This window comes from Ornithodoros turicata, unplaced genomic scaffold, assembly GCF_037126465.1.
Source record: "Ornithodoros turicata isolate Travis unplaced genomic scaffold, ASM3712646v1 Chromosome34, whole genome shotgun sequence".
Lineage (NCBI taxonomy): Eukaryota > Metazoa > Arthropoda > Arachnida > Ixodida > Argasidae > Ornithodoros > Ornithodoros turicata.
Window position 1 is genome coordinate 663499 of NW_026999361.1, and position 18027 is coordinate 681525.

Below are 18027 nucleotides of genomic sequence, written 5' to 3' on the forward strand. Positions count from 1 at the left end.
TCCGGGCTGTTGACCCACAATTCGCATGAACCTTTAAACACGTCACACATAACCCTTTAAATACCATGCCAATGATGAGGACGGTGCCCAGAAGAAGAACAGTCTCTGTTCGAAATATCGGCGGCTTCTGGCGGCTTCTGTCCTGAGGCAACTCACTTCCTACTTTAAGGCATTGTATTTCGTAATGGCAAAAGGGCAAGAGTGCAGGCCAGCTGATACATAGTGAAAAAGCGGAACACAGACGCGTCGTGTCGTTCGCGGGTTGTGTTTTTTTTTTTTCACTTGTATTTCGTATAGTTGAGCTAAGCGTATTGTGATGTTCCACCCTGGATACACCGGTCAGCTCTCTGGAGTATGCAGGAAGCTTAAAGTAAACGTTCCAGTTAAAATCTAAATGCCTCCAATAAACAATAATTGAAGAATCAAATGCGTCGCAAATTCTGTATTTGTGGCCGTATTTCTGCCTTATCTTTCGTGGTAATCCGCGTCTTAGAGTTGAGTTTCTAGGATAAAGTATTACTAGTATTACTCATGTAATACACAGAAGTAATAGTATTATGCTTTATAATACTTTGGAATCAAAGTATTATGTATCTCTGTTATAATAAAAAATATGAGTATTACTGGCCACCCCTAGCTACCTACAAGTATGCCTATAAATAATATTCTTTCTCTTCGAAATTTCTTCGAAAAAATTCTTTCCGCCTGATCGTATAATCCACTGGCAAAGAGGATAGCTGCTCCGCTTTCATCGCTTTAGAAAAAAAAAAAAAACACTCTGCAACGAGTAAAGACACTCTGTATATGATATACATCAAGCACGGAATTGTCTCAATGCAGGGACACAACCACACAGAGAACGAGTGGAGAGTTCTCAATTCGAGATAGGATGCTCCTTGCCAAATATTATTTTCTTTCATTGATGTGTTCCTTGAAAATTACAAAAAGAAAAACGTCGCACGAAGATGAAGCATTGTTTCCACTGCGTGTAGTCTCAAGTGAATATTGACACCACTTGAGAGGTTCTTAGCCTGATAATTATTCTCCATCCATATAACGAATAGAAATGTCCGTGCACCACTTCATATTACAATTTAGTGGCGAGAGGATGTTTACGTACGAGCTTGTCGTTTGGGGAAAGGTACTGCATATACTGTCTGACTCCAGGCTGGTTGGCAGTCTCTTTTGACGGAGCAGAAGTTGCGGTAAAGGCAGCAATTTGAATGGTGTTTTTAGTAAGCCAAGAACGCTTAGCAGTACTTACCCAATATATCTGGAGCGCATAGCAAGAAATCGCGAGGTGGTGCACTGCTATTAGCTTCTTGAAAAAAAAAGAGAACTGTTGGGACACTTGAACCCGTCTTCCCATTAACTTCATTGCGCCTTCGTCCTCCAAATTGTCGATAAGCTGTACGACAAGCTATACATTGGCCGCCTCGCCTATCGTTATCACACGTTGGCACACCGACAGGTATCATTTCTTCAGCCGTTACATCGTCAGATACTTGATTATAGCTGTGTTTTTTACATTACATACAATGGAAGCAATACCTACAAGAACACACACGATTGGCGAATTCGGATGGTCATTTCGTGGCAACATGTTGCGAGATCCCGACTGGCCAAAGCGAAGCAAACTCGCATGTTCTGCATGAAGCTTTCCGAGCGCTCGTAACTTAACAGCTAGCACAGTTTTCGCTCGGTTTCGAAACGATCGAGCAGCGGGTTGCCCAACTGTATCCGATATCGTCCCATCCGCACTGCAACGGTGGCGAATGCCTTCATTGGCCCGCACGCCGCAGTTCACGTGGTTTAGCAGACGACGCGATGCCGCGATGCCCTAGCATGATCCAAGTCACTAAAACCGCTAGATTCCTGGCAGTCATGCTTGGGTGGCAACGGTCACGTGTCCTTGCTGGGGCGCCGACCTAGCAATTTCCCAGCGCTAGGCCGTGTTGCCATGAATTGACCACCCGAATTCGCCGTAACACATCCAATATCTGCTGCACTATGTTGTGGGTGGTCTCGCTTCTAGTATCGTGTAACTGGTTCCACGCGGTACATTACGTCAGAGACACGGGCTAGGCAGCTCTCAGCATGACCTCACGACAATCTCGTTTCCATATCATGCTGAATTGATTGATTGTTTTCTCACAGTAACAACTTAGCCATTGATTTCAAATTTTGTCCTAGGAACTGTCGTGTATCCACAAATCCTTCAAGGAAGAGCGGATAATGGCGCAACAATACTCAAACTGAACAATGATTTCACACTAAATCTCCGACAGAAGTCAGCTTACGGGGATCGATTGCTCCTAAGAACCACACGTGAAGACGGCGTTCCTATCAGCGAATATGTAAGTTGTTCTAGAATTAACGAATTCATTTTTTCACTTACGAGTCTTTTAGTTCTATGTTTTGCAAATAAGTGCTTACGCTGTGTCACGCGTTCTACGATATTAAACGGTACGACCACCGTAAACGGTATTTTAGAAGAAATCTGATGGAGGGCAGTCATAGCGCCATATTACGGCTTCACTGACGCCCTTGGGGCGTTGTTCAAGTTCGGCACGGTGAGCTGCCTCGATACCAACCCGAGAGGTACTTTACGGCAGCGCAGCTTTTCGTGAACATTCTGGTAGGCCTAGCCATGATTTATCTTTAGTTCTTCGTCAACTTCGTGAATAGCCACCCGCTCGCTCGCTATTGAAGTCCGCTATTCACATGTTCATCAGACGCCCACTATTCACAATTATCCCAAGATCATGCACAGAGAATCCTAGAAGGTTGTATCCATCCCATGGTGTCGGCTGAATGTGCCTTATGGTCGTCATGTTCTTCATAAAGTTGGAATGGCCGACTCATCGAATTGTTCGGCTTGTGCAACGGTGGATGATAGTGAGCATATTATAATTCACTGCACAGGTATGTATCTCAAAGATCTACACTGAAAGCTACACCTGCTTGAGCAGACAGCAGGGTCTTCTATAGTGAAGGTGTTGGGACTTTGGGCACCGAACATGAGGGATGCTGCCTTGGCGGCATACCGTATCGTAAGATGAAGTAACCTAAAGCATACAATATCGATCGCCTGATGTGACGTGCTAGGTGGGCCATCTCATGCCAGGTGGTCCAAACATGCCGCTCGACCATCACCGATATTTTTTTTTAATTGTGTAGGTAGAGGACCTCGAGGGAAGAGTAGCCTAAAAGGGTTCTGTTCAAAATACGTTTTCTTCAATATTTGAAAGGGCCCGAAAGGTTGCGCCGAGTGAGAAAAGTATACCTTACATTTTCGCGAGTCATTGGTTCATGCTTAACTCTATGGTTTTCTAAATGTGATTTTTGTGTCATTGGAAGATGCGACACTCTACCCTATACACCTCATGCAAAATAGGTTTCCCCCTCACTCTCTAATAGGACGCGCAAAGGACGTGATTTTCAACGTGTTTGTCATTTTTTGCTGTCTTTATTTTAGAATTCACCGGTAAAATAAACGCGGCATCACGCTGTATGGTGTTACCGGTGTACATAAAAAAACAGTGTCGTTTTTCTCTGAGAAGTACCTCCTGCGCTAGCGACACTTCAGATAAAAATAACAGCATTGTGTGATTCGATTGTACAATGCTTCCACAATGTGCTTTCAAAAAACTAGAAAAGTACTATTTTACTACAGTACTAGAAAATATTTTTTTTCGAGACCCGCGTTGGCATGTGAAGGACACTTTAAGTCGTGAACCAATGCGTGGTATAAGATACTCCAACCCGTCCCAGAAAAGGACACAGTATGTAACATTCATGCATTCCAGCTCCAGCGCCGGGGTTTCCCGAATTTTGCTTATTAAATGCATTTCTTTAACGCACTTTAGGCTTCGGTGAAGCTTAGCGTCAGTGGAGAGGGGCCCTTTCCGTCTCGCGATGCGCTGTCTCCCCCTCGTTTGTTTCTTTATTGGTGCTTCAGCTGATAAGAAACGTTTCGTCGAGCGGGGTATAGCAGATTGGAAGGACTTTACGATAGCGGTTCCTAATACATGATAAGCCTCATTCCTCATTCCTTTGCCTCCATTCCATTACCTCATTCCTTTGAAGTGGCTGACATCATGTTGTGGATCTTTGGTTTGACAGCTTCTTTAATTGTCAGAAATTAATTGTTCTCATGTAGGAACATACAAACACAACAGAAACCTGGTTCGTCACTTCCTATTACACGTTAGACCGCCTGCGATCTGCTGAGACGCTGTAGTGTTTGCCGCACAGTGTCAGCCGACACCACAGAATTACAGTGTAAACCACGTGCTGCGGAGCATTCGCCCAAGTATAGAGCTATCAAATTTCCGGCTGAGAATGCCAGAAAACGGTGTGCAGCAAAGTGTATTACCGTTGCTGCCGAACGAGGAGTCAAAAGGACGCTGCGTAAATACTAAGCCATACTAAACCTCGAAATACTTCTGTATAACTATGCGTTACCTGCCTACTCGTTCTTGCTTAACCGGACCGCGAAACACACCGGCCGAAGTGAAATGCAAACTTCGGCGCGCAAAAACCCAGCCTGAGCGCGCACTAAACTTTGTTGCACCCATATTGGCGCGAAAAGGGTGTACGATAACTCACACCCCAATAGGGGTGTAAGGGTGTAACAGAGGCACATCCACAGTTACTTTGGCTCGTTATATGCCTGAAAGTAACGTAATTCAGATCTCCCAGCAACGTGTTTATTATGAGAAGGCTTATTTGTTACACATACTCAAATACCAAAGCGTGTGGTCGGAGTCATGTTACTTCTAGTGAAAGGCCGTCTCTCAAACAAACATGCAGTTCCTTGGGTATAAAATACGACAAATGAAATAAGCAGCTATCATTGCTGCCGCATCCTGCTCCGCAATGATGACACGAAACAGCATTTGTCTGTCTACATGAAGGTAGTCTTCTTGCGGGTTCAGGGTATTGGCTCCAGTTTACACAATACAGGGTACGGCTGGAACATCCATCCCCAATGGTATAAATGTTGTTAGCATTAGACAACTTGTCAGTTTGTAGTACATCACAACTGAATTAATTGTACTGTCAAGGGTTCTCAGGCATTCGAGAAAATCTCTCCGGGGTGGGATTTTGGAATGTCATACGGGAATGACTCCGCGTAACATTCGCCTCTAATCAGCCCTTGCGCGCTCTCTGCCGCTCTCCTCTCTCACAAAGGCGTACGTCATGATGCCTCATCACGAGCTATTATTATTATTAAACTAAATCGATTTTTTTATTTGTTTGCTTCCAAAGAAAACGTCATTAGTTGCTACCCAGGAGCAGGCCCTCTGTTCATAGAACACCGAAAATTGAAAGCCTGGTGTACCAAGATGAGGTCCCTGGTTGCTTGGGCGCAAATAATGATCTCGCGGGGTTCCGTGCACCGAAAACTACAGGAGCGCCGTTGTGAACAGCAGATAAAATGGATCATAACCGATCAAGTCTATGCCCTCGATCATTCGCCCTCATTATTTGTTGAAGTTGGCAGACAGGCTTTTTAAAGTGAACATTGATGCTAATGAACAATACAAGCTAGAACGACGGACATAAAAGCTGTTACATTTGCTCTGCCGTTTGTATTGTGCGGTTGCCATCTGGTCTTTATGTCCCCCCCCCTCTCTCTCTCTCTCTCTCTCTCTCGTATTTGCGGAGTACAGACAACGCGGCAAGGTGAGGAAGCGATTCTCCAACAACAAATAAATCTTGACTATGACACGGAGTGACTCACCACCGGTGATTCTCCAAGGTCATCTGCTTTGTACGTATTTCTGGTAGATAGGTTGGAAAATTGGTAGCCGCGTTCTTTTATAAAAGGAAGTAGTACACAGCAGTGAGCAAAATGACGCGTTACCTTCTGTATTCCTACCGATGAAATGAAACGCTATCCTGAGCATCCGCCTTCACGCTCGCTCTATATGGGTGTCGTCGGATGTAGTCGGGTGTAGTTCCCAACTCAACCTGGAAGCTAGTGTTTTCCTATTGTTGGTCAGACAAAGATTTTGCAGTTGTTATCGCATACATTCCATGTCGATGAACCGCACCTTCAGCGAAGCGGAGTTGTAAGGGCAATGAAACAATGAATGAGTGGGTATGCAGCTTTTATTATCCGTAAACATCTACACAGAAAAGATGCAATGGGCAACTGTAAATCCAGTCTCTGGCCAACAATAGGAAAACAAAACAGAAAAAACTACCATCCAGCGAACGATGTCGCTAGCGAACTAGTGCAGCGAATGATATCGATTCTATGTTGCTCGTTGAGTGAAATGTAGATTTCGTTATCGGTTAACACATGTAACACTCGGTTCGCTTCATCGGCTATCTGCAGACATGTAGCAGATACTACAAAAAAGTATTTAAAATACAGTACTAAATACTGAGCGCAAAACGTATTCAACATAGAGTAAAGAGAGTGGTAAATACTATGAAAAGTATTTAAGATACTATAAGATACTCAATAAATAAACAGCCACAGAAGTTTCAAAAATGCCTGCAAATTAGACATGTGCTTTATTTGCACGCAGTAGTAGCAGAATTTCAAAGTGGTCATCCAACAACCATCCTCTCTTCCTTTGAAACAAACTTTCCTGTGATTCATGATGGGTTCACCAATTATCCCGAACCAATGTGTGAACCGCCCGAGAGGCGCGTATCAAAGGTCTCCCAGAACGTAACACACAAAAAAGTAGGTTAGAAGACGAAGTAGGAAAGCAATACAAGAGGACAATATAAGGCTGAGCTCTTCTGGACAACACATCGGGCACACCCGCACAAAAGAGGAGTCGTTGCACTGAGAGCCGAGTTTAATGTCAGAACACAAGTGGTGTTTCAAGTCAACCGATAACAGCGTGGACATCCTTTGAAACTGCCTGGAAAGATCAACTGTGGTCAGGTGCGCAAAAGAAAAAGTAAAAAGAGTGCCCATCTGAATGTTCGACAAAAAGGAAAGTGTAATTAGAGTACTGAGTACTAAATACTGAAAGAAGTATTTTAATAACAGTACAAATACTTTTCACGAAGGGTACTCAGTGAGATACTAAGATACCAACAAAAGTATTTCAGGTACAGTATTTAGAGTACGGTACTCAAGATACCCCAAGCCTGACTACCTACCACTACGCCCCTGTATTTTTGGCCCTTGTTTTTCCGGAACAATTTTTTCCTAATCCGAGCATTTCGAGCGAAATCTCTTCTTCAGATGTGTGGTAGAGAAACATCATCCCCCTTTTTCTTCCACCGTAGCTTGGTACATCGGTCTTTCTGTGTTCGTGTAAGTGCATATGGCAGTGATTTTGGATTTTCATACTTTCATAGGCCTGTCTGCTAATATTAGACATCAAATGCTCTAAGGGCATCTGAGGCATACCGAAATAAACGCTGTAAAGGTAATACAAATGCTATATGCCTCTTAGGCCGCATATTGTAATACATAATGTGAGAGCGTGTTCGACGTTTGCTGTGACACCACAGATGTAGTTATAAGCTTTGCATACTTGACTCGAACTAGAAGACATTGTTGTCTTATGGAAGGCCTGTATCTGCTGGGAACCAAGTCTTGTTTGCGAAGGCTACGGATACGGCAGTAGACATCTGTGTACAAGTGAAAGGTAGGTTAAAAATTATTGGTAAATTGTAATATTGTAGTCCCAGCAGATTACCATAAATAGGCGCGAACAAAATAAAAACAAAAAAATAAGTTGCCTAGCTTTTGCAAATAACGTGAACGAACGTCCGGTGCGCAGCTCATAAGGAATTTGTCTCATCCGCGGACTCACGTGTCCGGTGAATACGTGAGATGCGTGCTTTCTGTCATGCGTGTCATTTTCAAGATACAGGAAGCACGCCACAAAGAAAAAACAAAAAACAAATAAGGTGTAGATTATACCTTTGAGACAACAGACTAAATGAGTGATCACGAACCAAAACATAGTTCGTTTTATTTCTTCCCAACGGTGGTACACATCAATGCACAAGACATTATTTAGGTACACAAAGGAATGAATCCGAACAACGCCGATCACACCAATGAAATGACGCACCCTTTAGTCTCAATACACTTGAGAACACCCTTTGGATTCTGAGTGTACGGTTACAGTCTCTCTTTCTCTTTCCCCTGGAATTGGCTGGCGCCTCTCACTTTTCCTCCTGGAGTTTACATCTTCATTTTTTCCCTACATTCGGTCGTCCTCGAAATTTCTCTTGTCCTCAAGAGGTCGTACTAGTTCTGTTAAATTTGATGCGTTGGAGTTTGTCTCTCGGCGTTTCCGAGGTGACCGCATTGGAGGACTTGCTGGGGATTCTGCGTCCGTCTTCCTCATCGCTTTCGTTTGATTCCTCCTATTCTGCAGAAGGGTCCTCGCAGTGTCCCCACAGTTGCATCTGCGACACGCGCGCCGTAGTAGCGAACCTATGCTGTCGTCCGCTTTCTCTGAAATCCATCACTCGATACGTGTCTCCTGGAATACAGTGAGTAACGACCAGTGGTCCTGGATACTTCTGTTGCGTTTTCGTGGGTTGCCCTATCTTCTCAGCGGCACGCTGTAGGACAACAATATCTCATACTTGATATTCCGTGGCTTTGTAATGACGCTTGTCGTACTGTGCCTTCATGTGCTCTTGTTCTTTGCTCTGCTCGTCTTCATCCACATCGCGTCATTCCTTTCATCCGCTAACTGGTGTAGTCTACCGTCACGAAAATTGGGCGAGTAGCCATGCAATGTTTCAAACAGTACCTTGCTTGTAGTTTTGCATACTGCGTTGTTTAAATCTCTCTCTATACTAGTGATTTCAGCGTCCCAATCCTTGTGGTCGCCCTTCTTTATAGCAGTTGAAATCATCGGCACAAGTGCGCATTTCACTTGCCCATTTGCCTGAGGGTGTCTGGAGGAGTTGAGAATGTGCTGCACTCCACTTGGGGCTGGCAAAGGTCTTCAAACTCGGGAGAAGCGAAGCAGGTTCCCCGGTCGCGTAATTCCAAAACAGTACCCAATGCAACAGATCGTGCTTTCTCTACTCTTAGCGGGTGATAGGTGATGCTCTGGTAACGTACGTTGCCGTGGCGACTCCGAGACGCTACGGCTTTCTGTGTGGTTTCAAATATCGTTGGAGGAAAGAATGCAGGGATCTTTCGGCAGCGTACACTTCCACTTCTGTGGTCGAACTTTCTCTAAGATGCGTTAAATTGCAGACGTTGGCTGTGTGGTACTTTCCAAGTAGGCTGATTGTGTTAAATCATGACCTGTGATTCACGACGAAAAGAAGGATACTTCTTCTTGGTATGCGGAGAGACTGGCCAGCCAGTTTTAATGCCTTTGCTTAGCCAGAACAGCTGTGAAGACTCATGGTGCTTGTAGTGTGATGATTAGCATCGAACTGAGGTGGTAGCAACATTTTCGGAATCGTGAATACTTTTCTCTACGTTATAGGCGTGAAACGCACATCAGACAGTGATATCATTCCGGCAAACCCCGCTAGGGGTTTGCCCAAACAGGGCAAAGACACATATGTGGTAGTTTGAGGATGGTGTTCGAGGATGGTGCCCCCAGTTGAAGATGGTGTACCATATAAAGGTGTCATCTCTGGTCTGTCCGTGAAAAGCGTCGACGAATGTATGTTCAGTATTGCTTTATAGCAAGTTAGCAATTAGTTTGTGGCAGCACCATTGCCAACTCTCGTCCCGCGCCGTCGGTTCAAGCTACGCGCCACCGGCGCGAGAGCAGTTAGTTCGGCCCTGGCTTTAGGACCACCGATACATTAAAAAGGCTACTTCCTCTCCTGACCTGTTTGTCGTGTCAGTCACAACAACTGGTGACCCGAACGTGATCTGGACGACTTCTGAACCTTTGCGGCACAGAATTTTTTTTTCGGTAGGATGGCTACCGGAACACCTCCCGCCCCAGCATCTCCTCCTACCCTAGCCGTCCCCCGGTCACCGCCGCCTCAGGTTCCTGGACAGGCCCCTTCGCCAGCCCTTGCGAATCCAGCGTTCCATTACGCCGTTTCCCAGACTGCACTTCCTTCTTCAGCTCCGGCCCCACTCCACGTCGCTGCCGTGTCACTCAAGCTGCCCTCTTTCTGGCCCGCGGAACCGGTGGTCTGGTTTGGGCAAGCGGAAGCGCAGTTTGCTCTCAGAGGCATTACCAACGAACTGACGAAGTTTTACCATGTCGTCGCGGCGCTCTCTCCAACAGAGGCAACTGAAGTCAGAGATCTGGTCGCCTCCCCTCCAGCGCATACGCCGCATGACGCCCTCAAGGCTGAGCTCATTCGTCGGACCTCAATGTCGGAGCAGAGGCGGTATCAAAGGCTGTTGACGGAAGAAGAACATGGAGATCGCTCCCCATCGCAGCTCCTCCGCCGCATGCGTCAACTTTTGGGCGACCGACCCGACGCCCTGGACGACTCGCTCCTTCGCCAGCTCTTTTTGCAAAGGTTGCCCGCGAATGTCTGCATGGTTCTGGCTGCTGCCGACAACATGAGCCTCAATGACCTGGCCAATCTCGCCGACCGAGTTCTGGAGATGGCACCACCTCAGATTGCTGCCGTAGCTCCGCCACGACATTCCGAGCTCCATCCACCCCATACCGACACCACCAGCTCGGCACAACCAGTCGATCTTTCCGTGCTCGCCGACCAGATTGCGGCGCTTCAGCTCGAAGTCGCAGCGCTCCGACGGTCTTCCCGCTCCCCGCAGCGCTCGCAATCATCGCATCGCCGCCGCTCCCCATCCCCAGCTGGCATGTGCTGGTACCACTACCGTTTTCGTGCAAGAGCTCGCAAGTCCGTTCCACCTTGCACATTTTCGGAAAACGACAGCGCCAGTCACTAGAGATAGCGGCTGGTGACACTGGCGCATCGCCTACCGGTCAGGAGAGGAAGTAGCCTTTTTAATGTATCGGTGGTCCTAAAGCCAGGGCCGAAATAGCTGCTCTCGCGCCGGTGGCGCATAGCTTGAACCGACGGCGCGGGACGAGAGTTGGCAATGGTGCTGACACATCGCTCCCCCTCCCCCATAGAAGAGGGAAAAAAAAACGTCAGAAGCCTGGGCGATAAGAACGGCGTAGAATGAGGCTCCAGGATACCGTTTTGGGAGGAACGAGAGCAGGGGTAGTAGCCGTTGCGACGCTTTGCGGATGGGTGGGGGTGTCAGGGCCAAGGTCACCTGGCAGGGTGAAAGTGGCCAGTGACGACGCGTCGACGTGGGCCGGTTTGAGACGGTCGAGAGATACTGTGTCCGGGCGGCCCTGGATGGACAGTCGGTACCACTTAGGGTGCCGTTCCAGGACGAGGTAGGGGCCGTCGTAGTGTGGTTGCAATGCGCGTCGGACGGAGTCGCGCCGAACGAAAACGTGCGTTGACGTCGCGAGGTCCGGTGCGACGAACGTATGGCTTCGAAGATGACGGCGGGTCGGGGAGGGCCGGATTCGGGACATGGTCGCACGAAGCTTTGCAAGAAAAGAAGACGCATCCGACAGATCGGGAGAAGCGCAGGCTCGAAGAATTCGGATGGAAGCCGGAGTGGAGTGCCGTACACAAGCTCCGCGCTGGAGGTACCCAGGTCTTGCTTGAAGGCGGTGCGGATTCCGAGAAGGGCAGTTGGCAGGGCATCGAACCAGGATGCGCGGTCTTGAGTACACGAGAGAGCGGCCTTCAGATGACGATGAAAACGTTCGACTAAGCCATTTGCTTGCGGATGGTAAGCGGTAGTTCGTATGCGATGTGTTCCCGGAAGGTGCAGGAGGTCCGCGAAGAGGTGGGATTCGAACTGTCGTCCACGGTCCGTAGAAATGGTAGCTGGCACGCCGAAGCGGGCTACCCAACCGTGGAGAAAGGCTCTTGCGACAGTCTCAGCGGTGATGTCGATGATGGGTATTGCTTCCGGCCATCGGGAGAAGCGATCGACGCACGTCAGGATGTACGAGTGGCCGCGTGATGGTGGTAGAGGTCCTACGATGTCAATATGGACATGAGAAAAGCGTGCATCGGGAAGAGGGAAAGCGGTGAAAGGCGTTGTGGTGTGCCGCTGCACCTTGACACGCTGGCAGATGAGACAACAGCGGGCCCAAGCCCGCACGTCGGCATTCATGGCCGGCCACACGAAGCGTGCGGTGATGAGCTTTTGGGACGCGCGAATTCCAGGGTGGGCGAGGGAATGAATGCTGTCGAAAATTTGCCGTCTGAAGGATGATGGAACGAAAGGTCTTTCTCTACTAGCTGAGGTATCGCAGATCAACTTGCGGGGGGAACCGTGAAGTGGGACTTCCGCAAAAGAAAGGGACGTGGAAGAGCTGCGAAGCTGGCGAAGTTCTTCATCAGATTCTTCCTCCTCAGCCATTCGGACGTAATCAATGTCCAGACGAGGAAGCGAGGTAGCATTGACGTCCATTCGAGAAAGTGCATCGGCAACTGGGTTGTCCGCGCCCTTGACATGACGGATGTCGACGGTGAATTCGCTGATGAAAGAGAGTTGCCGGGCCTCTCGGGGTGTATATCCGTTTGCTCCTTTGGAGAGAAAGGCGAAAGTGAGCGGCTTGTGGTCCGTGAGGACGTGAAATGGCCGGCCTTCCAAAAAGTAGCGGAAGTGACGGATGGCGAGATAAGCCGCTAGCAGCTCACGGCCGAAAGTGCTGTAGCGAGCCTGCTGCGGCGAAAGCTTCTGCGAGAAAAAGGCAAGTGGCTTCCATTGGTTGTCCACGAACTGTTGCAGAACGCCGCCGACAGCAATGTCCGAGGCATTAACCATAACGTTGGTGGGAGCGCCGTGCTTCGGGAACATCAGCACTGAGGCATCTGCCAACGCTTCTTTCACCTTGACGAAAGCAGCGTTAGCGTCCTGGGACCAAGAAAAAACAGCACTTTTCTTCTGAGGCGCTCGCAGCATATCCGTCAGAGGTCGTAACGCGTGGGCGCATGATGGGATGAAACGCCGGTAAAAATTAATCATCCCCAAGAATTCTCGCAGTTGGCGGAAAGACGTTGGCGCTGGGAAATTCCGTACGGCTGCAACCTTCTTGTCCAGGGGACGAATACCTTCGCTGGTGATGAGGTGGCCGAGGAACTCCAGGGATGCCTTGCCGAATTCACATTTAGCTGCATTGATGACGATTCCGTACTTCTCCAGCCGAGAGAAAACTGCGCGAAGATGAGTCTCGTGTTCTTCCGGTGAAGTACTGGCAACCAGTATGTCATCAATATAGGCGAACGCAAATGGAAGTCCTCGCAAAACCTGATCTATGAAACGCTGGAAGGTTTGCGCAGCGTTACGCAGACCGAAGGACATCCGAAGGTATTCAAACATACCGAAGGGTGTTACAATGGCAGTTTTCGGGATGTGTGAGGGCTCGACCGGAATTTGATGATATGCCTTGACGAGGTCTATCTTGGAGGAAAGGCATGTTCCGTGCAGATTACAGGCAAAATCGTGAATGTGCGGAATGGGGTACCGGTCAGGGATCGTAACTTTGTTCAGCGCCCGGTAATCCCCACAGGGCCTCCAGTCGCCCGTCTTTTTCGGTACCATGTGCAGTGCAGACGACCAGTCGCTAGAGGAAGGACGAACAATACCGAGTTGGAGCATGTGCTCAAATTCCTTTTTTGCGATAGCGAGGCGCTCTAGTGCGAGACGACGAGGTCGAGCGTGCACGGGAGGTCCAGTGGTCTCGATGAAATGAGTCACACTATGGCCAATTGGATGTTCTGTGTTGCACGGCCGCAGGAGAGATGTGAACTCCAGTAGGATACCATCGTATCGGTTGGAGAGACTCTTGAAGAGAAGACACGATTGGGAACTTCTTGATGGCACGGGAGTCCGTTGACGTGAAGCTTGGTCTCTGCGTCCCACAACACTCGCTTCTTCATGTTGACCAAGAGGCCAAAGTGGCTCAGGAAGTCCGCTCCCAGAATGGGGTACTGGAGGTCGGCAACCAAGAACACCCAAGCAAAAGTCCTTCGAAGTCCGAGGTTCAAAGCTGGTGGTGACGATCCATGACTTGGAAACCCGAGACGAGGTAGGGACGATAACAGACAAACACAAACACGGTATCAAACTCAGCTGACAGATTTATTGCACAACAACATTTAAGTAGACACTAGGTGGGAGAGTGGGGGTAAGCTAACAAGTTCTTCAAAGCGGGAGACAAGGTCAAAGAAGCTTTGCTGACACAGTTCCCATAACTGAGGATACAAAGGGTTTCCTGAAGGAGTCTTCTATGAAGGTCAGCCTCCCTGGCCAGCACCATTGTTCGATTCCATAAGGGTTCACAGTTGTTACAATCTTGTAAATGTTTAGCTACTTCTGACACACGGTCTTTGTTCCTCATCTTCAAGACATGGGCCCGCTTGCACCAAACAATCCTCGGTACGGTCCTCAACGCTCACCTTCCTCAACTGAGGAATTTATGGGTTGCAGCAGAAAGTGGCTTGCACGAACGCTTTGAGAGACGTCCTAATTTGAGTGGATTGTGGCTAGGAACTTCCGGCAGGCTGGTATTGGTGGAACGAACATCAAAAGCTCCTCCCCGGAAAACACCACGTCATTTCGCGTTTAGACCAACCAGCGATCGCGCTGGGCGGGTCTGTCGTCTGCTTTTGCTATTGCTCCATGTAATTTTAGAAATGCACAATAGCGAGAGATTGTTTTATTTTCACTGTTATGCATGTATGGGAATATTAAAAAAGAGAGAAAAACGTTTGACATTCCCGACGATACCAAGAAATAACCTTTTCGCAAATACTGGTGAGAAATACGTTACCCACAATATGACCTGAGACATTTGATCAAATACATGAAAATACGCGCTTTTAGTAAGCAGACGATCACGCAGTATTTCCGCGCTTTTGCTTTGTTTGAAATGGAAAGTGCTCCAGCAAAAAAGCGCCGTGCTTCTACGTGGAGCGATGAAGAAAGACTTGAGTTCCTCCAAGAGGTTATAGACAGGAGGATTGTCATCAGGGGAGAGTTTTGTCCATCGCTAACCAAAAAAGATAAAAAGGCGGCGTGGCAACAAATAGCAGATGTGCTCAATGCACGGCACCCAACTACGCTACGAACTGTTGCAGAGTTGAAAAAACAGTGGGACAACCTGTGCACAAGGCACAGAACTATTTTCTCTGAGTCCGGAAGGCAGACACTCCAAACTGGTAAGTAGCAATCAGGCTTTCTTATATACATTAGTTTTATACTGGGTTCTCTTATGTACGCGTTCCTCATTTGCAATGTAAGTAAAATAAAGACATACACACAGTACTACATCATAGTGAACCTGTACGAGCATCATGACCTCCACCACTGACGTTATGAAACGCATCAAGAACTTCGCATACCACAGCAGAAGCCACTCATCCCACAGTGGCGTACATACAATTGAATGATGAGAATGGAAGAAAAGTAATGAGATTGGAACCCAATTTGCTGGCTTCCTTGGAGCATCCTTTTGTTTCGCACTCAAGTGCTTTGGTGACAGCTTTACAATATATTCTTGCCAAAACATATTTAGAGTCATTTGACATGTCAATAACATACCACAACATAAGGTACACTACATATAGCTTTAGATCTACAAGGGCACACTGCTGAGCACACGTGTTTACATTTGTTTTTGTGCTACAACGTTCTGGGCTGCTGATTACAGGTGGAGGAGGCAATGTCTCGCAGCCCTCTGCAATCACACAGGCTGTGATCGACATTATTGGTGAAGATTCCCCCAGTATCACTGGGGTTGAAGGAGGTATGGACAGCCGTGGGTAAGTAATACAGGTATTATGTAACTAATAAGGCTGCCACGTGAAAAATTTCCAACAAGGCACGTCTGACATTGCGTACGACTGTAATATGTAGTCTAGGGGAACACAAACACGCCTAACAAGGTGGAGCAGGTACAAAAGAGCACGACATGTTGGGACAAAAAAAAAATTCATAGGTCAGGGCAGCACCTGATTGGCTTACTAATTTACAATGAGGCACTCCATATTGCATGTACAATGTGCAGAACATTGAAAGTGGGGGATAAGGGAATCATTATATGTTATCTGTAAAATCGTTATTCGATGGGGTTGTTTCATAATACACGCCACTTGGTGTCACATCCCTTGCTGTGAAACTTGAAATGCATCCTCACACTGATGCAAACAATAACATTATACAGGCAGGCAAACACACAGGTAGACGTAGAATGCTATTGTTTGCGAAGTGCTACAACCCCATTGAGCATGTTGTGCTACAAGAAGAGCACCTGTGGTGTATTCAATAAACTATCTACAAAACACACAGACACAACAACAAACAACAATACAGCAATGAACTAATATGAAGAGCAAAATGTTGGGGCAACCCAAACTATTATAACAATCCAAACGTAACTATGCATATTAAACATTGCACACTGCCCTTTGTGACATAAGAAATGAACCACGGTTGAAGCAAACTGTTCAAAACAAAACCCGAACAAAACGTGAACTGAGGAAGCACATATATGCACGCACAAAACACACAAAACTGGGTCTCTTGTAAAGTCAAACATACAGCTTATAAACAGAGTGCTAAGGAACAATGAAGGAAATCGCTGTACATTTCACCAAACCAACTCACCCGTGTTTTGTTTGCTTTCTGCAACAGCGCTGCCATTATCGAGGACGTCATTGCAAGTCTGCCAGGGCCATCCACCAGTGATGACCACCACGATTATGGTGGTGTGGTCCACGATGTTGTGCCTGTAGTTGGGCTGCATGAAGATGATAACTTTGTAGTGACTTGCGAGGTGCGTGGCACAGGGGGTAGTGCCTCTTCACAGCCGTTTGGCGATGCTGGGAACGGTGCAGAGGAGCAGCCGGCACGGAGCAGTACGCAGGCGCGTTCCCAGCGAGCCAGGAGGGACACTAGAGAAAACATAGAGCGGAGTGACTCAGGCCTCTTTCACAAGGACACTGAGACGGCTACAATGTAACAACGGCTCATTGAGGTCCGCCAGAGAGTTGCTCTCGAGGAGCTTCAGCTATGCCATCTCAGGCAGGAAACATGAGCGTCTCAGGCAGCAGACTGAACTGCTGAGACACAACACAGAGAGGCTGCTGCAGACAAAACTGGAGCTGGAAGTGGAACGTCTCCAGCAGCAGCAATAGTGCAAATGCGCACATTTTTAAGTTCTTATTTCTAATCTAGTTGCATTCATTCCCTTGTGACAATGCAGTTGAAGCGAGCTTAATTTGTTCATGACAGTACCCTCATAGTGTTTAATTTGTTTGTTGCTTTATTTGCACATATTTACAGGGGTTGCGACTTTTTAATAGATGTGGTTCAATATATATTGAACCACATCTATTAAAAAGTGGAGTACGACGCAGACGTCTGCGTCGTACTCCACTCCGGAGTACTGAGGGAAGAAGTATCATTCTTCTACGTCTCGTACTTGGTGAGATACAAGACCTAGAACACACAGCTGACTAGAACACACAGCTGGGATAATATGGGAAGATGTGTCGCAACCCCTTAAAGCTGTACTTGACCTGAGCCTGTGCTAACCTAAATTGTTTGTTAAAGACCTCCAATTCACGCTTAGTACTATGTTGAGTGATATTATCCGAAATGTCCACTTACGTTCATGTGAAATGCTGGCGTACGATGGCATCTCTGTACATGAAGTCATCCTGACGTCCTTTATAACTGGACACCAGCTGGGGGTCGTAATCGGGGTCGTGATCATTGTCGCTGTCTGCCTCCTGCACTTCACTGCCGAAATCTTTGGCTATGTTGTGAAGGACACAGCATGCCACGATGATAGGACAGGTATGCTTTGTTAGCACTCGCAGCTCACTGTGAGGGCAGTGGAACCTCCTTTTCAGCTGACCAATTGTCCTGCAATACATACAATAAGGAACAAATATGTACCCTGTGCATCTTCCCCGCTGGCATGTGCTACGGTTCCACCTAGTTTTGCAACGGTGTGCAATTTTGCGCTTACATTGCAGTTTCCATCCTGCATTGAAACATGCATGTAAAAAGCTCATCATATT

At 47.4% G+C, this 18027-nt stretch overlaps 1 protein-coding gene across 2 annotated transcripts in view; it reads left to right on the forward strand.

The window, feature by feature from the left end:
* LOC135373893 (uncharacterized) overlaps positions 1 to 18027 on the forward strand; it is a 113631-nt gene that overhangs the window by 28991 nt on the left and 66613 nt on the right. For both annotated transcript variants that reach the window (XM_064606932.1, XM_064606933.1), the window contains exon 2: positions 2194 to 2357. In XM_064606932.1, coding sequence (XP_064463002.1) covers positions 2194 to 2357 — 164 coding nt within the window. The remainder of the gene's footprint in view (positions 1 to 2193; positions 2358 to 18027) is intronic.